At 55.8% G+C, this 11,091-nt stretch overlaps 1 protein-coding gene across 1 annotated transcript in view; it reads left to right on the plus strand.

The window, feature by feature from the left end:
• LOC140721507 (uncharacterized) overlaps positions 1 to 7,494 on the plus strand; it is a 78,524-nt gene extending 71,030 nt beyond the window's left edge. The window contains exons 21-23 of the mRNA XM_073036327.1: positions 2,424 to 2,608; positions 6,936 to 7,229; positions 7,435 to 7,494. Of these exons, the coding sequence (XP_072892428.1) occupies positions 2,424 to 2,608; positions 6,936 to 7,229; positions 7,435 to 7,494 (539 nt within the window). The remainder of the gene's footprint in view (positions 1 to 2,423; positions 2,609 to 6,935; positions 7,230 to 7,434) is intronic.
• The last annotated feature ends 3,597 nt before the right edge of the window (positions 7,495 to 11,091 follow it).

The following is an 11,091-nucleotide window of genomic DNA, read 5'->3' on the forward strand; positions in this document are numbered from 1 at the left end:
GACATGCTCCCGGCGCCAACGCAGCATGCCCACAAATCACCAACCCTAACCCATACGGTTTTTTTTGGAATCTGGGATAAAACCGGAGCACCAGGAGGAACTACCTCTGCCACCCCCGCTGTTGGGAGAGGAGGGGCAACAGCACATTGAGGGCATCTTCACCGGAAAGACTTGAGGAAGCAGCTCCGCTCCATCTGTTCAAGGGGCCGTCATCGACGAATTATAAATACAGTCCCGGTCAAGATCCGGGGAAGATGGATAAGTTGTCCTCGAGGCTGGGTGGGTGGGGAAGGAGAGTGGTCGCTTCCCTGAGAGCTGGCATCAGCGGGGTCAGGTGAACGAGATGGATAGTTAAAGAGGAAGCTGGTCTCACCAGTTGTCCCGGCCCTTACCTAGTTGGGCCCGTACGGAACTTTTAGACCCGGGAGTGATTCACGAGCGAAAGGGCAAGCGGTGAGGATGGTGAATTCTCTGCGACACGCACGGACGTTCCTCCAGCCCGTTGCTCTGGACTACTAGCACATCTCTTGTGTTTGCGATGTCGTGCCGCTTCCCAGAACCGGCGACCCCTGCTCTGGGTGAAGAGTCTCCATGGTCTCCCGGTGGCCGCGTGGGTTCCGCCCGCCCCAATCCCACCCTGCTTCGGTTTCCGCTCGCATCCCAGACGGCCAGTGAGTTGACTGGCCGCTGTAAGTTGGGTCTGGGGCAGGTGGGTGAAGAGAACAGGGGCTGGGGGAAGTTAGAGCTGATTCCCTCATGGAGTCGCGACCATGTTCCGGTACGACAGTGTCAGGGACCTGGCATACACGCTGAAGAAGTTGGACTCAACAACCCACCCAGGACGGTTCTCCCGGGACGACAAACGCTCCAGGCACAGCCTGACGCTGAAGAAGCGTTTCAATATCCTGCCTACAGAGCAGCCGGCCTCTGCCCTCTGACACTCCCCGCCCCTTCCATCCTGCGAGCATCTGCTGCGCCACTGGGGAGCGAGCGAGGAGAGATGAGGTTTCGCTGTTCCTGTTCGGCGCTATCGCGCAATGAAAGCTGCCTAGGTTTAAAAGGGGGTGGGTGGGGTTGGAGTGTTAATGGACACGATGGCAACAATTGGATTCCCGGAGAATAAGTGACGGGATGGTAAGAGACCTGGCACAAACTGAGACTGGCAAACGCCCTCCTGCTCGGCCGAGACGGGGCCTGGCGAGCGTTACGTACCCCTTAACTGGGCTTACAGCCCAGCAGAAATAGTAGAATCTGCTGGAGTCTGGTGGTACCGAAAACTAAAGGTGATTATTAGTAAACTATACAATACAGTATCAAAAAAATGCAAATATACATATAAAACAGGTCAGCAATAATAAACCTAAAAGTGTAGGAACAATAATAATCAATAATAATAAACAAGCTCTATCGATGTCCAGGGGTAAATGAATTGTCATAGAAGAATATAAAGTTCAGTTCATGCGTGCTGAGGTAGTTATGGTTGTTGTGTTGTAATCGTTGGAGAGAGAGAGAGAGAGCAAGAGATTAGGCATCTGCAGCAGGCAAACCTTCTGTTGCTTTCTTAATCCATCGTATCGTTGTGGTCATTCAGTTATGACCCCTCTGGTCTTCAGCTAGACCGTTCTTCTGTGGTGGACTCGTCACTCTGGCATGAGTGGACACACACACACGTCCCCACCGGCCCTGCCGTTACACTGAGAGCTTTATTGACCGATCTCCTGATTCGGTCCTCGAAGCCCCCACCTTCCTGTGGGTGCACCACACTCGGTCAGTGTCCACTGGTGTGTCTGAGGATTGTCTCCCCAGACCTGTCTTTTATCCCTACTAACGGGGTCTCAGCCATCCATCAACTCTGAATGACGGTGTCCATCAAATCAGGCCACTCCTGCTGTCTCCTGAGGAATGTTAACGAGCAAAGTAACGTCCTTGTAGTGAAAGGTAAATAATCCAGGAAGAGTCAAAATACAATAAATCAACAGTCTCTCTCTCCCTCTTATCTGTAGCAGATGTTCCTGCCTCTGGGCTTCATCTCTCTCTCTCTCATTAGCAGCATAGCAATAACAATAGTCCATAGTTCTCGTGAGGGGGGGAAATGGTTAACTCTGCACCCCATTTCCATCAGGTCTGTTCATCACTCATAACACGAGCGAGCTGACAACCAGCAAAGTATTCGTTTCTGCAAGTTTCTGCAGTCACATCTCCTCCGCGACAACGAGTTGATGGGTCATGCTAGGATTGTACCAGACTTGATATAAGTACAGTCCTTAAGCACACTCCAACTGTTACTCACTGGTAGCTCATTGCTAGCCTCTCGGTTTCATCCATCGCGTCAGTGCCCCCGACAGGGACGTACGGCACTTCGTGGAACGGCGCCAGGGGCGTTTCCTAACGTACAGTCCGATATTCCTCTCTTTCTCCTGCAGGGGTGAGCATCGAGGAGCTCTGCCGGAACGGTGGGCGCTGCATCGACGCTGGGAGCACCCACTACTGCCAGTGTCCCGCGGGATTCGTGGGCACCTACTGCGAGACTGAGGTGGACGAGTGCCAGGACAACCCTTGCCAGAACGGAGCCACCTGCCTCGACTTGGTCGCAAAGTACTCATGCCAGGTAAAGGCTTCCTCGCGTTCCTGGCCTGATCTTCCTCGCGTTCCTGGCCGGATCTTCCTCGCCAGCGCGGGGTTAGAGCTCTGAATGTGACCATCCTGGAAAGTGAACTGGCTGCTCCAGGATGGCTGGTGTATCCACCCCCGGAGACACACTGCAGATCAGGCAGCGTCCATGCAGAGAGAAGCAATGATAAATCTCTCGTCCCGTGATTTTTTAGCAGATCCCAAAAACGTGAACTCTTTTATTGATGGTTTTGTCAATGACGCTCTCTCTCTCTCTCTCTCTCTCTCTCTCTCTCTCTCTCTCTCTCTCTCTCTCTCTCTCTCTCTCTCTCTCTCTCTCTCTCTCTCTCACACACACACACACACACACACACACACACACACCTTCTCTCTTTCCCTCTCTCCCTCCCTCCCGCCGCCTCTCCCTCTGTCCTTTTCCTTTCTCCCTCTCTCTCTCTCACACACACATACACACACTGTCTCTCTCTCACTCTCTCTCACAAACATACACACACATACACACTCTCACAAACACTTTCTCACTCTCTTCTTCTCTCCATCTCTCCCTCCCTCCGTCTCTCCCTCCCTTCCTCCATCTTTCCATCTTCCCTTCCCCCCACCTCTCCCTCTCTCTCACTCCCCCTCTCCCTCCCTCCCTCTGTATCCTCTCCAGCTGACAAGCCGTGAGCTCTGGCCTCTCTTTCTCTGCCTGCCTCTGTGCTGTAGTATCTACGTTGTCAGCGTCTGTCCTCCTGAATCTCCTCCTTCAAACTTTCTTCCTTAAAGGCTGCGTGTCCCGTCGTTCCGGTGCTCCATTACAGGAGAGGTCGTTCAGCTCACTAGTCCATACCAACTTCCATCAGTGCAATTCCATCCCCCGCCCCACTCATCTCCCTGCAACCTGCTCTCTCCCACATTCCCAACAACCACCGATTCTGCTCGGAGATAACTTACAGCAGCTGATTACGCGAGCAATTCCTCTTTGGGATGGGCGGGAAGACCGGGGCACACAGTCCCAGGGAGACTCAACACAGACAGTACGATTAGCGAATATTGGACGCGGAGAGGATGGGAATTCCGAGCCTTAAGACGCAGCCTCCCGATAACCGGACGTCCCTTTCGAACAGAGATGAGGAGAAATTTCTTTAGCCGGAGGGTGGTGAATATGTGGTATTTATTACCACAGGCGGCTGTGAAGGCCAAATCATTGGGAATAATTAAAGCGGAGGTGGATAGGAACATAGAAACCTACAGCACAATACAGGCCCTTTGGCCCACGAAGTTGTGCCGAACATGTCCCTACCTTAGAAATTACTAGGCTTACCTATAGCCCTCTACTTCACTAAGCTCCATGTACCTATCTAAAAGTCTTTTAAAATACCCTACCGTATCCACCTCCACCACCGTTGCCGGCACCCCATTCCACGCACTCACCACTCACTGCGTAAAAAAAACTTACCCCTGACATTTCCTCTGTACCTACTCCCCAGTACCTTTAAACGTGCCCTCTTGTGGCAACCATTTCAGCCCTGGGAAAAAGCCTCTGACTATCCACACGATCAATGCCTCTCATCATCTTATACACCCCTATCAGGTCACCTCTCATCCTCCGTCGCCCCAAGGAGAAAAGGCCGAGTTCACTCAACCTATTCTCATAAGGCATACTCCCCAATCCAGGCAACGTCCTTGTAAATCTCCTCTGCACCCTTTCTATGGCTTCCACATCCTTCCTGTAGTGAGGCGACCAAAACGGAGCAAAACTGATAGTTTTTGATTAGTAAGACTGTCAGAGGCTACAGAGAGAATGAAGGAGAATGGGGTTGAGAGGGACGATACATCAGCCATGATGAAATGGTGGAGTAGGCTCGATTTGCTGAATGGTCTAATCCTGAGTTACAGCACGAGGGATACGGAGCTGTGAGACAGGCCGCTGCTTCGCCGTGCCGCTTAGTCCCCTACTGCCCGTCAAGCCACTGGTATTTAGGGCAGCAATGAAGGTCCTCCATCTCTGGCAGAGTTCAGAGCTTCCTTCATCGTGCCAGCAGTTTCCTCTCGGTTTTCACTCCTGTCAGTCATGCAATTTCCGGGCACAAACTCAAAAATATCGTTGCATACAGATGTAGAAGGGTTCTTCATTGTTTTTGCGTAAAGTTTGCTTCGCCAGTCAAGGTTATTGGCTCTGATCTGGATCCCCGAACCTGGAGGACCAGTGGACCCCTTAGTCTGGCCCTTGGACTTATTTGGCATGGGTGACTCTATTAAGAGCTGGAGTCCAGCCAGTATACCTCTCTGGGTCACTGAGGCACGCAAGCCTCCAAATCATGACATAGTTGTGGTCCTGTTGGAGACTATACCACAGTATATACCAAAATATGATAATAACTTCATGGGATCGCTGTTTGCTTGACGCATTGGGACACCAGCACCGAAAAGACGCCGCTTAAATACCGGCTGCTAACCAAAAGGTGGACAACACCGCCGCCTGCTGGTGCATGAAAGAAACATATAACTTTCCAAATCAACTGCACAAGCTCTCAGCAACGCACACAAAATACTGGGGGACGTTAGCAGGTCAGGCGACATCTGTGGAAAAAAATTACAATCGACGTTTCGGGCGGAAACCCTTCATCAGGACTGGAGCAGATTTGAAAGGTGGGGAGAGCGGAGAGAGAAACGCCAGGCGATAGGTGAAACTTGGAGGGGGGTTGCAGGATGAAGCAAGGAGCTAGGAAGTTGATTGGTAAAAGAGACAGAAGGCCATGGAAGAAAGAAAAAGCGGGAGGAACACCAGAGGGAGACGGTGGGCGGGCAAAGACTTAATAGGAGAGAGGGACCAAAGGAGGGGAAATGGTGGTGGGGGGGAGGTATTACTGGAAGTTTGAGAAATTGATGACGTGCCATCAGGTTGGAGGCTACCCAAATGAAATATAAGGTGTTGTTCCTGCAACCTAAGTGTAGTCTTATCCTAACAGTAGGCGGGCCATGGATGGCAATATTGGAATGGGAATTAAAATGGGTGGCCACTGGGAGATCCCGCTTGTCCTGGTGGACGGCGCGTAGATGCTCGGCGAAGCGGTCTCCCAGACTACGTCGGGTCTCATCGTCTCATCGCCTCCTTCTGGTTCTCCTCCTCGGACCCCCCCCCCCCCCCCCCCACTTACTTTTTAATGGTCTTCCGTCTCTTTCACCAATCAACTTCCTAGCTCTTTGCTTCATCTGTCGCCGGGCGTTTCTCTCTCCCCTCCGCCCACTTTTCAAATCTACTCCTCAGCTTTTTCTCTCCAATCCTGCCGAGGGGTCTCGGGCCGAAACATTGACTGTACTCTTCTCCACGGATGCTGCCTGGCCCACTGAGTTCCTCCAGCAGTTTGTGCGTGTTGCTCGGATTTCCAGAATCTGCAGATTTTCTCTTGTTCTCATGAAACGTCTCTGGGGTGGGAGAAAAATAAAACAAGTGAAGCCATTCAGAGTAAGATGGGGAATTAGAATGCATTGCTTGAAATATATTTTTAAAATCCTGAGTACTTTTGACAGGGTGTGTATGGAGATACCAGATTCGGGATTCGCTGCTTGCATATCAGGGATCCTCCTTATTTAATAAGGAAAGGGTAACATTTGTTTTCCTCCCGAGGGAGGTGAGTTTTTAGAACTCACTTTCGAAAAGACAACTGGAAGCCGTAGCTTTCTTGTGTTGCTACGGCGGAGATGGATAGATTCTTGATAAGCGAAGGAATGAAATGTCGCCAGGCAAGGCGAGGACGTGGAGCTAGGTTACAGTCAGATCACTTGAACATACTCGAGGAGCCGAGTGACTTTTTTTTCCTGTTCCTACCTTGCGTCTTTTACACTCAGCAGTGGTGCCCGGAGCTCACTCCCACGCTCGCTTTCTCTTACACCTCTCTCGCTTTTCTCTCTGGAGCTGGACCAGCTCCCTCTCCAGCCCGGGGCCCAGGTGCTGAGGTGTGCTGGGATACTCCCTGGGCAGGCTATGTTACCCAGTCTCCAGCCCGGAACAGTGCAGTGCGTGAACAGGCCCTCAGTCCTACGGTATCTGAGATGATCGTGATCCCATTCTATCGAATCTGATCTGCCTTTCCCTCCATTCCCTCCATGTCCGCGCCTGTCTTCCAACGCGTTCCAGGGTCTTCCCAGAACGAATGCAACGATAGGACTCCCTGTGTAAATTTTAAGGAGTCGATGCTGGGGTTGAAGCGGGAGAATTGTATCGAGTTGGAAAGATTAGCGCTATTGGGATTGAAATCGCGAGGGACCGGTCAGTTTGCCCTCCGTCCCATATCCTGATGTCGCTTTGTTCCTATGTCCAGTGTCTCCCCGGGTACCAAGGCCGGAACTGTTCGGAGGAGGTCGATGAGTGCCGTTCCCAGCCTTGTCAGAACGGAGGTACCTGCGTTGACCTGTTGGATGGATACCGATGTTCCTGTCTGCACGGCACTGAGGGTAAAGAGGCACAGCTGGAGGGTGGGGGTTACGCACAGTCGAAGGGTAGCGGGTTGCGCACTATCGTGGGGGGAGGGGGGAAGGAGGTGGCACGTTGCGCACAACCGGAGGGAGGAACGTTGTGCACAGCCCGGATGGAGGCGGTTTGCACACGGCTGGAGGTGAAGGAGGGGTGGGGAGGGTTGTGGATAGCCCCGGATGGGGTGGGGTGTAGAGCTGGGTGAGATGTTGTAAACTGCTGGAGGGGTCACACACAACTGGAGGTGCCTGAACAACTGGAAGGAACGTCGTAAACATCTGGTCAAAGGTGCCGCGGAGACCAGAATCAAGAGTGCCTATTGCAGCTGGAAATGATTCCTCCCACAGCTGGAGGCTGCAACGCGCAGTGGCAGGGGCGGGCAGCGGGCAGCGGGAGAAGGGGGGTGAATGCGCAGTGGATGGGGCGGGCAGCGGGAGGAGGGGGGTGAATGCACAGTGGCAGGGGCAGGCAGCGGGCAGCCGGAGGAGGGGGGTGAATGCGCAGTGGCAGGGGTGGGCAGCGGGCAACGGGAGGAGGGGGGTGAATGCACAGTGGCAGGGGAAGGCAGCGGGCAGTGGGAGGAGGGGGTGAATGCGCAGTGGAAAGGGGAAGGCAGCGGGCAGTGGGAGGAGGGGGTGAATGCGCAGTGGAAGGGGCGGGCAGCGGGCAGTGGGAGGAGAGGGGTGAATGCACAGTGGCAGGGGAAGGCAGCGGGCAGTGGGAGGAGGGGGTGAATGCGCAGTGGAAGGGGCGGGCAGCGGGCAGTGGGAGGAGAGGGGTGAATGCACAGTGGCAGGGGAAGGCAGCGGGCAGTGGGAGGAGGGGGTGAATGCGCAGTGGAAGGGGAGGGCAGCGGGCAGTGGGAGGAGAGGGGTGAATGCGCAGTGGAAGGGGCGGGCAGCGGGCAGTGGGAGGAGAGGGGTGAATGCGCAGTGGAAGGGGCGGGCAGCGGGCAGTGGGAGGAAAGGGGTGAATGCGCAGTGGAAGGGGCGGGCAGCGGGCAGTGGGAGGAGGGGGTGAATGCGCAGTGGAAGGGGCGGGCAGCGGGCAGTGGGAGGAGAGGGTTGAATGCGCAGTGGAAGGGGCGGGCAGCGGGCAGTGGGAGGAAAGGGGTGAATGCGCAGTGGAAGGGGCGGGCAGCGGGCAGTGGGAGGAGAGGGGTGAATGCGCAGTGGAAGGGGCGGGCAGCGGGCAGTGGGAGGAGAGGGTTGAATGCGCAGTGGAAGGGGCGGGCAGTGGGAGGAGAGGGATGAATGCGCAGTGGAAGGCGCGGGCAGTGGGAGGAGAGGGATGAATGCGCAGTGGAAGGCGCGGGCAGCGAGCAGTGGGAGGAGAGGGGTGAATGCGCAGTGGAAGGGGCGGGCAGCGGGCAGTGGGAGGAGAGGGTTGAATGCGCAGTGGAAGGGGCGGGCAGCGGGCAGTGGGAGGAGAGGGGTGAATGCGCAGTGGAAGGGGCGGGCAGCGGGCAGTGGGAGGAGAGGGTTGAATGCGCAGTGGAAGGGGCGGGCAGCGGGCAGTGGGAGGAGAGGGTTGAATGCGCAGTGGAAGGGGCGGGCAGCGGGCAGTGGGAGGAGAGGGATGAATGCGCAGTGGAAGGCGCGGGCAGCGGGCAGTGGGAGGAGAGGGGTGAATGCGCAGTGGAAGGGGCGGGCAGCGGGCAGTGGGAGGAGAGGGTTGAATGCGCAGTGGAAGGGGCGGGCAGCGGGCAGCGGGCAGTGGGAGGAGAGGGGTGAATGCGCAGTGGAAGGGGCGGGCAGCGGGCAGTGGGAGGAGAGGGTTGAATGCGTAGTGGAAGGGGCGGGCAGCGGGCAGTGAGAGGAGAGGGGTGAATGCGCAGTGGAAGGGGCGGGCAGCGGGCAGTGGGAGGAGAGGGTTGAATGCGCAGTGGAAGGGGCGGGCAGCGGGCAGTGGGAGGTAGGGGGGTGAATGCGCAGTGGAAGGGGCGGGCAGCGGGCAGTGGGAGGAGAGGGGTGAATGCGCAGTGGAAGGGGCGGGTCAGCGGGCAGTGGGAGGAGAGGGCTGAATGGGCAGTGGAAGGGGCGGGCAGCGGGCAGTGGGCAGTGGGAGGAGAGGGGTGAATGCGTAGTGGAAGGGGCGGGCAGCGGGCAGTGGGCAGTGGGAGGAGAGGGGTGAATGCGCAGTGGAAGGGGCGGGCAGCGGGCAGTGGGAGGAAAGGGGTGAATGCGCAGTGGAAGGGGTGGGCAGCGGGCAGTGGGCAGTGGGAGGAAGGGGGTGAATGCGCAGTGGAAGGGGCGGGCAGCGGGCAGTGGGAGGGGAGGGGGTGAATGCGCAGTGGAAGGGGCGGGCAGCGGGCAGTGGGAGGGGGAGGGGTGAATGCGCAGTGGAAGGGGCGGGCAGCGGGCAGTGGGAGGAAGGGGGTGAATGCGCAGTGGAAGGAGCGGGCAGCGGGCAGTGGGAGGAGAGGGGTGAATGCGCAGTGGAAGGGGCGGGCAGCGGGCAGTGGGAGGAAGGGGGTGAATGCGCAGTGGAAGGAGCGGGCAGCGGGCAGTGGGAGGAGAGGGGTGAATGCGCAGTGGAAGGGGCGGGCAGCGGGCAGTGGGAGGAAGGGGGTGAATGCGCAGTGGCAGGGGCGGGCAGCGGGCAGCGGGCAGTGGGAGGAAGGGGGTGAATGCGCAGTGGCAGGGGCGGGCAGCGGGCAGCGGGCAGTGGGAGGAGGGGGGTGAATGCGCAGCCGATGGCAGCGATCCCTCTATTTTTACAGCTGTGCAGACCAACCACTGCACTGGACAGGATTTTTTTTACACAAAACTGCGCTACTTTAAGTTTTTTGTGTGTGTGTAATATGCATACAACGAATATTTAGAATGAAAATTAGAAAATCACATCCTTTTTGAACAAACATGTTGTCAGTTAAAACAACTGGCAGGCACAATGGCAGAAAAAGAAACGAGTTTTTACTGGATAGCGTCGGCGCTCAGCTGGCCGGCGGTTTATTAACAAAGAGCTGCCGACCTCCATTCTGTGTGTGTTGTTACAGTTTGTAACACTGACAATTTAAATACATTGAAGCTCGATAACGTCCCAAGTAAAGGTTGTGGTACGTTTATTATTTAGAAAGTTTATGGATTATATTCATTAACACAACTAATTACAAAACGTTTTCATAATTATATTAACATAGATTTCAAAATTATAATAACATTATATAAAAGACAATTGCGCCTTCGCTGCAATGTGTGTGGGAGCATTTCAGTTACCACCTGTCTGTGCACCCGCGCAGAGAGGGAGGGGTGAGGGGAATCAGTGTGCAGTGGTGTGGGAGGGGGAGTGAGAGCGCAGCCCTGAGGTCAGATGGGTGCAGGTGGTGGGTAGGGAGAGGGTTCAGCAGCGGGGAGTGCAGACTACAACTGGATATTTGTCCCAGCGCTGTCAGAATTACATCCTGCAGAGAGACCGGGGGTACAGGCTGCGAAGGAGCATTTCCCAAGGTGGGGAATACCTGCTATGGATACACCCTGGAGCAGCCACCACGGAACACCTAGGGACCTCCTCGGGTGTCTCTGGGACAGCCCTTCCCCACACGGTGAGGTTGGACAACCCTCCTCCTGTGCATTCCCCTTCAGCAGAGTCGAACAGGCATCACTTCCCCCCTCCTCCTGCTCTCGGCGAGCCCTACCCAGCTCTGATCCCGCGTCTGCAGGACTGCCTCCAGAGTCGGACGCCAGATGCCCCGGGGTGGTGGGAATCGATCTCCTTTTAGCAATCCCCTTGAATTCCTGCCGTCTTCCAGATCCGCCGGACTGAAATGCAGGACGAAAAGGAGTTCAGGCTTGGAAAGCTGGGAATTTCATGGGACTGTGCCAGTGGGAAGACCTGGCAGGAAAGCGATGGGATGTTCAGGAAAGGGAATGGAACGGGGGAGTGGTGCGGGGGGGGGGGGGGTGCTATTACCCAAGCACGGGATGCGGTTACGTAGACAGGCGCTCGCGAAAATCGTGGGTGAGGTGATATGAGGAGGGTCTTGGCCCGAAATGCCCACCGTT

Source organism: Hemitrygon akajei, chromosome 2, assembly GCF_048418815.1.
Source record: "Hemitrygon akajei chromosome 2, sHemAka1.3, whole genome shotgun sequence".
In the NCBI taxonomy this organism is placed as follows: domain Eukaryota; kingdom Metazoa; phylum Chordata; class Chondrichthyes; order Myliobatiformes; family Dasyatidae; genus Hemitrygon; species Hemitrygon akajei.